Genomic DNA, 13439 nt, shown 5'->3' on the forward strand with positions numbered 1-13439 from the left:
CTCCACTACCTTCCCTGCAGTTCTTACTCACTCCTTTATTCCTCAGCCAGATTTCCAGCAGTATCATAACCCCTGGGAATAATTGCAACTCTGATAGAAGGTGGGCCCGAGGACACGGCTGCATGTCAGGCATCTGTGTCTGACTCCGCAGAAGCAGTTCTACTGAGCAGCATGATCACACCCGACTGTATTTCAGGATAACAAAAGGGTCAACTTCTCAGTCCTGCGGAATCCTTTCCTACTCTGATGATGCATGGGCATGATTCCTTTCCTGGAAGAAGGATCCCCCTGCATCCTTTAGAGACAGCCTGTGTGAAGGTCATTCTCAGCTGGCCCAGGTGCCGGTGAGACGCCTCTTGGGATTGCCTGCCATTTCAGTGTCTGCACTGCGTCACTGTCTGGCAGATCATCACTTTTATTTTCTCTCTTCTAAACCATAGCTGCTCCCCAACTTAATTTGACTTTGAGAAGAGAAAAAGATTTCAGGATGAATCAGCAAGAGGCTACCTCTCTGATAAACACAAAAGGTCATAGTAGTCTCCAGAGGGACTGTATTATTTTTGAAATGGAAATTATTTAGGATGGTTGCAGAAGATTGAAAAGCCAGTGGCTTGCTGCCCTGTGTGCTGGTGTGCCTTATTTTCTAAGGAACAGTGAGGTTCTGAGAGCAGACCACGTACGTGCAGTGTGTGTGTGTGGACATGTATCCGTGTGACGGTGAAATTATAGACCAGTTTCTTTTCACTATTCCCACAAACGCTTTTATTCTTGATTTCCTCAGCCCCTTTCCCCCTATGGACAGTTCTCCCTCAAAAAAAAAGGAAAGAAAGGAAGAGAATATCGTCCCATGAAACGTCTTTTCACATCTGGCAGAATCACACCTGGGGACTTTGACATTAACCTGTTAATGATGAGTTTAGTCCACCTCTCATGAAAATGTTAACAAGAGTCATCGAAAGGAAAATAGTGCAATACTGACCACAGCTAAGGAATGCATGGGTGTGGGAAAGTCAACTTCCTTAGCAGGTGGAATTGCAGGAAAGTGCCACTTTCCTTGCTTTCCTTGTCATATTGTCCCCACTTTCTCAGTCATCATGCCAAGGGGGGCCTCATGCCAAGGGGGGCAAGCAGCAGGAAACTGGCTCAGTCACCCATGCTAAAGTGCCATCAGATTTCAGGGGTTGCAACTCTGTCGGTCCCAGACCTGACATATTTCAAACGTCTGTGAATCATGACTTTTTTTCCTTTGGCTTCCCCCACAGGTTATGACAGCAGCACCTCAGCAGTTCCAAGTGGACATCCTCCCAGTAGATGATGGCACCCCTAGAATTGTTACCAACCTGGGGCTCCAGTGGCTGGAGTACATGGATGGCAAGGTAAGGCCTTTCCATCTGCCACATTCACATGAACCAACTGGGGCTCTGTCCTTATTCAGAGCAACTTGGGGATAGAAGTCCAGTTCCATTCACGTTTATCCCTCCCTAAGGGAGCTGATTTTTCTAAGATTGGCAAGCTCCATGAGTTTCATTAAGATTGTATATAGTCTAAGATGTTCTTACAAAGTGACTCCCCAAAATACAGAAGCTCGAACAAGATAGACATTTATTTTCTTTTTTTTCTCACATGAAGAGTGGAAGTAAGTGGGCAGTCTAGGGCTCTACGTGACCGTTCAGAGATGCTGATTCCTTCTGTCTTATTGTTCTGCATCGCTGGGTTGTTGCTGTTAACAACATAGCCAAAACTCTTAAGCTATTCATTGATATTCCAGCCCATAGGAAGAGGAAAATAGAGAAGTAGAGGGCAAGGAACTTCATTTTAAACAAGTGATACAGAAATTAAATACATCACTTGCACTCATATTATTTTGGCAAGAAATTGGTCATATGGCTCCATCTGTTGCATAAGTGGCTGGGAAATAGTCTCTAGCTGGCTCAGCTAAAAGTTTGTTAACTAGAAGAAGGGGAGGATGGGTTTCAGGAAGCATTGATGAGAAGAAAGTGAGTATTTTGTAGGTGAGTATCCTCAAAGGACTTCTACTTTACAAATTCCTTTCTCCTCCTATATCCCAATTTGGTCTTTTTAAGATATGCCACAATTCTTACCTGGTTATATATCAAGCATTAAATGCATATGCACTGAGTCCTTTCTTTGTGTGTGGTATCCCCTCTAGGATGTGGATTTTCTCATCTCCATGGAGCTAATTAGTTTGCTGTATATGTAGCTGCTGTGCTATAGTTTTCTATTGAACTGGTTGGGATTTTTTCAAATTAGTACAAACTCCTCTCATCCCCTATTTCATTTTTTTCCCCGTATTCAGAACCATCCCATTCTCTTCTCAACACTCTCCAATTGGTTTTCTACTTCCCACTTTTATCCTACTGCAATAACTCTTATCAAGTCACCAATGACCTTTATTTTGCCAAATCCAAAGGTCACTTACATGTCTTTACTCAATTAGATCTACAATATTTAATACTGTTGAATACCCTCTTTTTTCTCCCAAACCTTTTCTCTTACTAAATATTTGATAAATGAGAGAATTAAAGTTTAGCCAGTGTATTTGGGCAATATTTGGGTATTTATCTTACTCAATTTCAAGCATTATAATTGACTCCTATAAGGTATAAAGTGGCCATCTTCCCTGTATATTATCATTGTTTCAAAGTTCCAACCTTTCCCACCATCTCAAATCTCTCCTCCAGTCCAGATGGAATTAATCTCTCCACTCCCAAAAAGTGTACAGTACTCTTTTTGTATCTCCTATTATGGCTCTTGCCACAAGAGTTACCTTGCTCATGAACCTTTCTTTCCCAATAAAGTGTGAACACCTCAAGCACAGAGGCTGGGATGGTTGCTGTCCTCATACCTCTTCAAACCTGACAGAGTTTTCCATGCAGTAAATGCGCTCAGTAAATCATTGTTGAACTGAATTAATTCTGAGTCAGAGGGTCTTGTTCTGGCTTTATTCCCACCTCAGGAATTAAATGTAATGGGTTTCTATTCCAGGCAACCAACCTGATCACCAAGAAGGAACTGCTGACCATGGACCCAGACACAGAGGACCTGCAGCTTGTCTATGAGATAACAGCGGGCCCCAAGCATGGCTACGTGGAGAGCAGGCTCCAGCCTGGCAGAACTACTGTTACTTTCACGCAGGGTGGGGACTCAGGGACCCACGAGATGGGATAAATCTGTTCTAACTCTCCCTACCGCCCTGATCTTTTCTCACAACCACTTCCAGTTACTTATCCCCATGTAACTTATTTGTGAACAAACAGATCTTTTAGTGTCTAACCATCCAGCTTTGGAATTTTACTTTTCCTGATTTCCTTTTACTATTACTCTGAATTATGGCAAAAAAAAATTTTTTTTTTCTTTTTGTCCTTACTGTGCTTCCTCAGCTCCCAAATGCTTTAGGTTTTGGCAAGATTTAGTAGAAAGATGACATATTGATTGGTGTTCTTCTTCCTTTTTTTTAAATTGAAGCATAGTCGACACACAATGTTACATGAGTTTCAGGGGTACAACATACTTGGTTTTCTTTAAAAACAACCACTATACTTTATGAAATATCTGTGATCCTGTATGGTTTATTTTTGTCCTCTAAGGGTCATGGATTGTCTTTTAAGTCTTCAGCAAAGTAATTAAAATCAACACGGGTAGGTTGCTCAACAGAAGTATTTTCCTATTTTGAAATTTTTTTTTTTACGTTTATTTATTTTTGAGACAGAGAGAGACAGAGCATGAACAGGGGAGGGGCAGAGAGAGAGGGAGACACAGAATCTGAAACAGGCTCCAGGCTCTGAGCTGTCAGCACAGAGCCTGACGCAGGGCTCGAACTCACGGACCGTGATATCATGACCTGAGCCGAAGTTGGACGCTTAACTGACCAAGCCATCCAGGCGCCCCTGTATTTTCCTATTTTGAATCACATCAAGGACCATTCTGTATTTTAGTTTCTTATAAGTATGTCAGACTCTTCTAGACTTCTTTTGAGAATGGACCTTACTTCAAGCAGTCGTTGCAAAAACTTACACCTTACAACTCAGGCACCATGTTTCCCTTTTCTTCCTGTTCTCAATCTTGTGTTCTTTCCCAGAAGAGAGCATGTTTTCTGTGCCTTATGTATGAGCTGTTTTAATACACCCCAGCTTTTCTTAATAGCACGTACCTTCTAAAGAACCTTATTTAGGAAGAAGTAGGGGTAAGTATGAGCATGTATATACAGAGGATGGAATCAAAGACTTTTCTCCGTCAGCTCTCAGATTTGCCTTTAACATTCCAGAGAGATTCATTAAAGTCCTTTTTTTGCCAAGACCCTGGGATTCTCATTTTACAACAACATAAGGTACTCTCTGTACCTAAGTACCCTCTTTTGTCACACAGAGCTATAGGATTTTATTTTAAAATCTGGAAGACACATTTATTTTTAAGACTACTATCCCTTTTTGTTCTTAGGACATTAATTTCTGTCTGCAGCCCATTAGAAGAATAAACTGGGTACATTAGTGTGGAATCTACAAGACTGCCTTTACTTCCCCAGTTAATTCACCATGTGTTTCTTCTCACAGAGGATGTGAACTTGGGATTGATCCGTTATGTGTTGCACGAGGAGAAGATCCATGAGATGATGGATAGTTTTCAGTTTCTGGTGAAAGACAGTAAACCCAATGTGGTCAGCGACAATGTGTTCCATGTTCAATGGTCCCTCATCAGTTTTAAATATACCAGGTACAAGGGTTATTGGTGTTCATTCTTGAGAAATATATCAGGCAAACAGAGGAAATCAGATTGAAGTACCAGGGGATAAATTCTAGTTATCTGATGATGTTGGTGGTGGGTATAACAATAATAAAAATAACATCACCAATTTTTTTTAATACTGTTTGTATCAGGCACTTGACATACATCATCTTGTTTACTACTTGCGGTTGTAAGGTGAGTGCTATTGTTATCCCCACGAGAACAAGGCAATGAAGACAGAAAGAGGTTAACTAGTTTACCCAAAGTCACATAGCTAAAAAGTGGTAAAACCAGGGTTAAAGTCCAGTGATCTTAACCACTGTGCTTTACTGCATCTCCTACAATTATTTTTGCTTCTGTCTTCAAGTTTTAGAATACAGTCGAACTGATAAGAAACAAAATACACATTCAAGTTCTGAAAGTAATCACTGGCTCATAATAACAACATCTTTGCCTTCCCCCTACATTCTCTCTGTTCTTGGGCTTGTATTTTCCCCCTAGTTCCTTTGGTGTTCATAGAATTCTATATCTTTTGGAACAAATTCATAGCCTAATATAGGTAACTCTTTTAAGGTGCTTTTATAGCCTGTTGGGTGGTTGAGAGGCAAGTAGGCACCAATTTTGGTAAAGATATGCAAGCAGAGTATTGATTTTTAGAGGTCAGATTATAACTAGGGTTATAATTTTGTGGGGGAGATAATTCTTTAAATTTTTTTTTTACTGTTTATTTTTGAGAGAGAGAGAGACAGAGTGCGAGCAGGGGAAGGGCAGGAGGTAATTCTTTCGATCTACATTTCAGAGACTCACTACTCTAAGAAATCAGTTTCATGATAATTCAGATGAAAGTTGGAATGGGGGTTAGGGGATAACCTACAAACCTGATTTCATGTGCCCAGTCCTGGGCTGTTCCAGTCTTAGTCACACATACTTAGAAAAGTTAGTGGAACATTATAATCAACTTTTTATATGTAAGTTCTGCTGTTACTTTTCTCTTGTTTGTATCTCCTTAAAAATTAAATAAATGGACTAAACCTGATCACTTTTTCTGGACAAGCCTCCAACTTTTAATGGGCTGAATAGTACAGAGTGCCCCAAACCTGGAAATGAGGACTGACCTATCAGGGGCACTTTGCCTACAACCCTCACAGCAACAAGACATAAGTAGGCTCTGGGCAAGGCAAATGAACCTGTGATCATCATCCTCAGGGATGAAAACCAAGGCCCAGTTCAGGCCCCACTCACTTATGGCTTTTCTAAACCTAGATACTTATTATGAATTAATGACACATGGATAGTTTGCCTTCTACTTTGCAAAAGCAATACAAATTCATAGCAGCAAGCTAAGTTAACCCTGTGTCTTAAACTGTTTGGGCTGTTATAACAGAATACCATAGATTGGGTGGCTTACAAACAACAGAACTTTATTTCTCACAGTTCTGGGGGCTGGGAAATCCTAGATCAAGGTGCTGACAGATTCGGTGACTAGTGAGGATCCTCTTCCTGGTTCATAGACGGTTGTCTTCTCCCTGTGTCCTTACATACTGGAAGGACCAGGGAGCTCTGTTGGACTTCTTTTATAAGGGGAGCAGTCCCATTCATGAGGGCTCCACCATCATGACTAATCACCTCCCAAATATGATCACATTGTCGTTAGGATTTCAACATATGAATTTGGGGGGACATGTTCAGTCTATAGAACCTTGTCACTCCCCAGTGTCACAAAGCTCCATTTGTCTTAACACCTTTGTTATGTGGGCCTGATTCTCTGCCACCACCCTGGCTCCTTTGCACACTTCCTGGAGATCTGGTCCAGTCAGTTTCCACCCGAGCTAAGTCATTAATTGTCTTCCAAGCAGCTTTCTTTCCTAAGAACCCACTGAACTATTCTAGTTACTCTAGCACATGAGGGAGAGATTGTCATTCCTCTGTGTTTTGAAGTACAACGTGCATAGCTCCTATGTGCTGCTCATTTTCTGAATGACTTTCAACTCGCTCTGAGAACAGGGCAGATACCATTCTGCATCCACAGCCTTCTTGGTCACTTGGTGCTGTGACTATTCCAGGTGAACACGTTTCCTCAGTTTATAACCTGGCTTCCTAAAGAAACTAAACTTCCTGTTCTATGAACTACCTGACACCAGTAACCAACCAGGAGAGACAGGCATTAAACAAGTGGATTCTTCACAGCCCCAGCTCACAATTTCAGAGACCACCTTTTTGTGTGCTTCCAGCTACAACGTGAGTGAGAAAGCGGGGTCTGTCAGCGTCACAGTGCAGAGGACTGGGAACCTGAACCAGTATGCCATCGTCCTGTGTCGCACTGAGCAAGGGACCGCCAGCCCCAGCTCCGGAGTCAGCTTCCAGCCAGGACAGCAGGACTATGTGGAATATGCTGGCCAGGTAGGATGAGCGAGGAGGCCTCTGATTCCTGAGCGCCAGCTGGCTCCACCAGGGCAGCACTGTGGTCATTGGCAAGTGAGGCGCCTTGCCCCTAAGTTTTACCCCTCTTCCCTTTCCATTGGTGCCCTTCCTCAAGTGATTTTCCTGTGTTCCCTTCTCACAGGGCCTAGTTCCTCCCAGTTAATCTACTCTCTGTGTAAGTTTTAACTGTCTAAGTTGTCTAGCTTCTCAGTCTTTACATTTTGCTTCATGACCACAAAAAGTCTCCATTGTGTTCTGTGTGAGACCTTTGGCATCCAAACCCTTCCTCTCCCCTCACCTTCTCTACCTGAGAAGGGAAGAGAGAGTACAGGAAGATGGTTGAGAAGCTCTTGGAATAGCCTGGGTGAGAGATAATGGGAGCTTGAGTTTCAGTTATGGAGTGAAAGTGGAGACAAGTGGGTGGATTGAACAGATGAGTAAGAACTGGTAGAATTTCACAGTGGATTAGACAGTGGGCAGAAGTGGGAGATGGATGGTGATGCCCCTTGCTGGGAGAGCACACTGCCAGAGGAGCAGGTTTGGCAAGGACTGGTCTCGGCTGTGCTTCTTCGGACAGGCCGAGTGTGAGGTGCCTGAGATTGTGAGAGGACCGAGAGGACCACAGTCGTGGTGGTGGTGGTGGTGATGGTGATGGTGGTGGTGGCAGCAGTTGGCAGGGGGTGCAGAGAGCAGCTGGGGCAGAGGTGCCTGAGCAAGTCTCTACCACAGTGGTGGTAACTAGAGCCAGGGTGGGGATGAGGCAAAGAGTGGAGAGAGTAAACATAAAAGAGAGAGGAAGAGGACTTAAACAGTAAAGTCCCTTATGGCAGGATGCCCCATGTTTGCCATCTTTTATATATGGTACAATAGCTGGCACTTACTAGGTATTTCTTCAGTGTTTTTGCAAAGTAGTTTCACCATTCTTAATGACATCGTAAATCTCTGTAAAGAGGAATGGGCTCTCTCTTTGAGGCATTTCAGCTGGGCTGAGGTCAATTTAAATGAGGAATGAGAAAAGAACAAGGAATCTTTTAGAAAAATAATAAGAACAGTTATTTGTGTTTGTCAAGGAAAGACAAAAGGCAGTGGGTTCTAGAGCTAAATAGAGATCTATGGAGTGTTTTGAAATGTGGAGCTTAGTAAAACTTAATTTGATTAGTTGATTAGATATGGAATAGTAATTTTCTGCTGATGAAAATTATGTGTTTTTCAGATTTGTGTGTCCCTAGAGATTGATGACTATTTTACATATTTTAGCTATCTCAGTTTATACAAAGTACAGTCTGGGTCTATTCCCTAAACTTTTGGTTTTGAATAAATCCATAACCCTGGTTCCATTTCAAGGTTTCATCTTTATCTTTTTTTTAAGACAAAGTAAAAACAGAATAAATCCCTATAAGTTCATGATTGTGTGAATATAAAATAATTTCTCTGTCTTGTATCAGGCTAAATTCATATACATTATAGACCTATCCTATCTTAATGACAAAGGATTTAGTTAAATATAATGTTAAAATTTAGTCTGGCTTGTTCATAATGTAACTTTCTCTGGATTCAAACTCCATTATCCAGTACACTGAGATTCTATGTCAATTTTGACTGTGTAAAAACAGTATAACCATGGTAATGAGGATAATATCTCGCATTTGTTCAGTGCTTTAAAATATACTTCAAATTTTCATTATACATTGTGTCTTTTAGTCCTCCCAGTAAATACGTGAAATAAGTGTGTGAAATTATTATTTAGCTGATGAGGAATCCAATATTTGTAAAAATTCATAGACTATCCCAACTTGAGACCCCCAGAACTTCACACTCCAAGTTCAAAGATCTTTCCAGGTAAACTTGCCACAAATAGAAGGGGACATGAGTAATCAAATCACTCTTGCTCCAAGTGAATTAATAAAATAAGATATGAATAGTTACCAACCTGTTTTTCTACAGTCACCAGATAGTAGGAGGTATCTTTGCATTCCATGTCCCTATACAGTAAATCAGCTCCAATGTATAGATGAAGAATAGGAAGACGTAGCTAAGTGTTCCAGGTGATACAGCAAGAAGTTGGGGTAGAAGAACCAGCTATTTCATTCAGTGCTCTGCCCACTAGGCTTGGGTCCCTTTTCCCAGGATGATCTAGGGGAGCATAGCAGGGGAATCTGAAGCACAATGTAACTCCTTGCTGTTTCCTTTTTGACAGGTGCAGTTTGATGAGCGAGAGGATACCAAATCCTGCACCATTATCATCAATGATGATGATGTGTTTGAGAATGTTGAGAGTTTCACCGTGGAGCTCAGCATGCCAGCATATGCCCTATTAGGGGAGTTCACCCAGGCGAAGGTCATTATCAATGACACTGAAGATGAACCCACATTAGAGTTTGATAAGAAGACCTACCGGGTCAACGAGAGCGCTGGTTTTCTGTTTGCACCTATTGAAAGAAAAGGTCTGTTGGTGCCAAAGGTGACAACGAGCTATAATAATAGCTAACATTTTTTTGCATCCTTTTTATGTGCCAAGTGCTCATGTACCGTATTAACTTCTGTGTGTAAGTGCTTTACATGTTTAATTCCCAGAACAACTCTAATAGTGATCCTACCTGTAGTGAGTACTATCAGAAGGCTCCTCTTCTTAGTTCAAGTTGTTAGTGCTCCCATTTATTCTTTAATGGGATTAGAAGACTGGTTATATTTGGCCTTGCAAATTATTCATGAACTTAGAATTCTTCATCAATCACCCGATCTATAAATATTTAGTAGCCTTGGTCAAGCAGGGAAGTTTGTAAGAGATGGCTTCTCATCTTAGTCTTGGAAGACAGAAAATATGTTTAAAGATTTTCCTTTGTGACTGTCACAGATAGGGCTCAGATGAGAGATAAACTGTGTGTGAGAAATGAAAGGCAATGCTTGAGGGATTGAAAACAAAACAAAGATCATATGCATTTATGATCATGCAATATTGAGACTTTAAAACTCATGGAAATGAAATCCCCTACTCAAAACCAGAACATGACTATAAGTGATGAGGTCAGATTTTTTATTGAATCTGCTGACTGGGTATTAGTGTAACAAACACTGTAGATAATGCAAACCCTTAGTGATGCCACTTGGAAAACAAGTAAGCCCCATTGATTGCTCTGGGCCAGCAAGCCAGGCCCAGAACAGGCTGTCTTCCAGGGACATGGCAGCACTAATAAGCAAAGTCATTTGTACAGAGAGGCAGGTTTTATTTTGTTTTGTTTTTCTTTTTTTAAACAAGCCAATTTCTCCCTGAGAATTAAAGTGCAGAAGTTTATTCAGAAAGGCGGTGAACTGTGCTCAGATCACTACCTTCGGGACACAATTACTTTGCTACTTAAAGTACCAAATATGTCTCTTATCTTTCTACCCGCTGTGGTCTTAGATGGTGGGCAATGAGTCTTGTGAATTAACAGAGCACAAAATTCACGGAATAGGAAATCCATTTTAAGTTGTTTGGCGAAGTATCTGGGGTATATTAAATCCTCAAGTGGTTTATACCACAGGCTTAAGAAACTGCAGTGCAGGAAGGTTTCATGTCAGAGTTTGAGCAGAAATAGTGATGGAATGTGTCAGAGGGAACCAAGCTTACCAAATTATCAGCAATTTTAGAATTTGAGAAGTGCTCATTCAAATGCTTTGGTTTTCTTACCATTTGTATTTCAGGGGATTCAAGCAGCATCGTATCTGCAATTTGCTACACAATCCCTAAGTCAGCTATGGGAAGTAGCCTCTATGCTCTAGAATCGGGCTCTGATTTTAAATCTAGAGGGATGTCTGCTGACAGTCGTGTGATATTCGGGCCTGGTGTCACCATGTCCACCTGTGATGTCATGCTCATTGATGACAGTGAGTATGAAGAGGAAGAAGAGTTTGAGATTGCCCTGGCAGATGCTTCTGACAATGCCCGCATCGGAAGGGTAGCGTCGGCCAAGGTGCTCATTAGTGGTCCCAATGATGCCTCCACTGTGTCCCTGGGCAACACGGCTTTCACTGTCAGCGAGGATGCAGGTAATAGAGAGCATCTCTGGGGTTCCATTACCCATTTCCTTATCTCTTCCTTGAACAATTTCCTCTTAGTTTTGAGAATGTTCTTAGGGCATTTGAGAATGCCATTCCTCAGTGACACCCTTGTCGGTCTGAGACATGTAATACTATGCATTAAGACCAAGAAAGGAAGGTAGTGAAGGATAGAGAATCCCTTCCACTTTTCTTGCCCTGGTTACTGATGACAGGGAGGGATCTGGCATAGGGCTTCATTGGCTGATCTCTGTGGTCCGGAGGGAGGGCATGGTACTAAGCACTTCGGCTTATGAAGGCAAGAATGTGATCTGGTGGGGACGGGAGTAAGTTATTTAGCATACTGCTAGCTGCCAGAACAAATAAATTCCAAAGTTTCAGTGTCTTAACAAATGAAACTTTCTCCTTCATATAATACCCCTAAGCAATCAGTGGGCATATTTCTTCCACCCAGGCACCTTTCCCTCTTTTGGCGCCACAAGGGTCTCAATGTCTTCTGCATGCTGCTAGCAGACATATTACCAGAAGGGGCAGCAGCTGTGCTGAGCATCCACTGATCTGAGCCACCTGGTCAAGGCCATTCACTTCTTTGAAGGTGATATTCTGAGGGATAGTGGGAACTCATATTTTTGAGCACTTACTGAATGCCAGGTACCATGCCATCTGCATTCCATACATTCTCATTTAACCTTCTGTAGAAAAGAGAACATTAAATAGAAGAGCAAATGGCAGCTCAGAGAGGTGAAATAAAGCTTCAGAGATCAGTAATTAATATGGCAGAGCTGTGATTAGAACATAGACGTTTCCTGTACCATGTTTTCTTTCCTATATGCCAAATACTCAGTGATGACTACTTGTCAACCTCACAGCTTATTGGCCAGAAAATATGGTTTGATGGGATTTTCATGTAGCTTTTCTCTAACCTTGATTGTGAAAATAGCTAAAAATCTACCTGTGCATCGTTAGGACACTATGAAGTGTGATGTTACAGTGGACCACAAGATGAGCTGCATTCCTAAGATAAGCAATAGCACATATGGTTTAAGTAATGATGTGTGCACCACTCAGATAAAATAGGGAAATCAACCCAGTTAGGAACATTTAATTAGAAACATTCAGCTTCAGGCCCCATAGAGTCCCCTAGCTGGTTCTTTCTTAATTGACTATTTTCCAACTCATCCCTGAGGCCCTACTCTTTGAGTTTCTTCTCCCAAAATAGGCTTCAGATGTTTTTTGATGGACCCTCTCCACTTTGTTTTTCTCCTGTGAACAGTCTCTTTCATGAAGCCACAAAACACTTTTCCCTAGGGGCTGTCTTTCCAGTACCACCTCCGTGAGGCCCTCCTCCGTGTCTTCCCTTGATCTTAGTGTCAGTAAAACCATGGCTGGTGACACTTCTCAGCCTTCCTCAGAGGGAGCACAGGGATGTCACTGAAGTTGGATTAGACAAGCTTACAGGATAAAGCTGCTCCTACTGTGAGGGAGAACGCTGTTCCAAAAACCCACTGACTTCTGCCCTAAGACTGACCACTGACACCTCTGGGTCTCCACTAGGTACAGTGAAAATTCCAGTTATCCGTCATGGGACTGACCTTTCTACCTTCACATCTGTCTGGTGTGCAACACGGCCCTCAGACCCAGCTTCTGCCACTCCAGGAGTTGACTATGTTCCCAGCTCTAGGAAGGTGGAGTTTGGGCCAGGTGTCACTGAACAGGTGAGCACAGAGCAGTCCAGGACCAGATGGATCTGTTAACGTTGTCTCTATTCTGCCGTCCAAACTCTCTGGAGGGCTCTGAACCCCACTTACAATATTACTGTCTTTATTCACAAGCACAAAAATGCAAACAAGAGAGCGAATGCAGAGCGATCTTCTATAAACTCTTCAAGTGACATTGTCAGCATCTAATATCCAGCACCACAGATAAAGGATAGGAACTACACTTGTTTGGTGATAATATCTAGAGACAAAACACCTAGAGTTTTTAATAAAGAGATTATAATTTTATGAATTAAAAAACCTTACTATAAGACCACCAGAGAAAGCAAGTTATCACCTTTGTCCTACTCTCCCAAAGGCAGATGGGTGTTGTGTGTTGGACATTCTATAAGGTTTGCTTTGATTTTTCTTCTTTTTATATTTATGTTATTTTTAAAAATGAGATAGAACTGACATATAACCTATTAATTTCAGGTGGACAGCATAATGATTCAGTGTTTGTGTATATTACAAAATTATCAC

The 13439-nt window shown here is 41.7% G+C and overlaps 1 protein-coding gene across 1 annotated transcript in view; it reads left to right on the forward strand.

The window, feature by feature from the left end:
* The window catches only part of FRAS1 (Fraser extracellular matrix complex subunit 1), a 425053-nt gene that overhangs the window by 359542 nt on the left and 52072 nt on the right, over window positions 1-13439 (forward strand). Inside the window, exons 51-57 of the mRNA XM_060654809.3 lie at window positions 1263-1376; window positions 3007-3157; window positions 4572-4731; window positions 6975-7143; window positions 9362-9608; window positions 10846-11190; window positions 12754-12914. Coding sequence (XP_060510792.3) covers window positions 1263-1376; window positions 3007-3157; window positions 4572-4731; window positions 6975-7143; window positions 9362-9608; window positions 10846-11190; window positions 12754-12914 — 1347 coding nt within the window. The remainder of the gene's footprint in view (window positions 1-1262; window positions 1377-3006; window positions 3158-4571; window positions 4732-6974; window positions 7144-9361; window positions 9609-10845; window positions 11191-12753; window positions 12915-13439) is intronic.

The sequence above is a fragment of the Panthera onca genome, chromosome B1 (genome assembly GCF_046562875.1).
Source record: "Panthera onca isolate mPanOnc1 chromosome B1, mPanOnc1 haplotype 2, whole genome shotgun sequence".
Lineage (NCBI taxonomy): Eukaryota > Metazoa > Chordata > Mammalia > Carnivora > Felidae > Panthera > Panthera onca.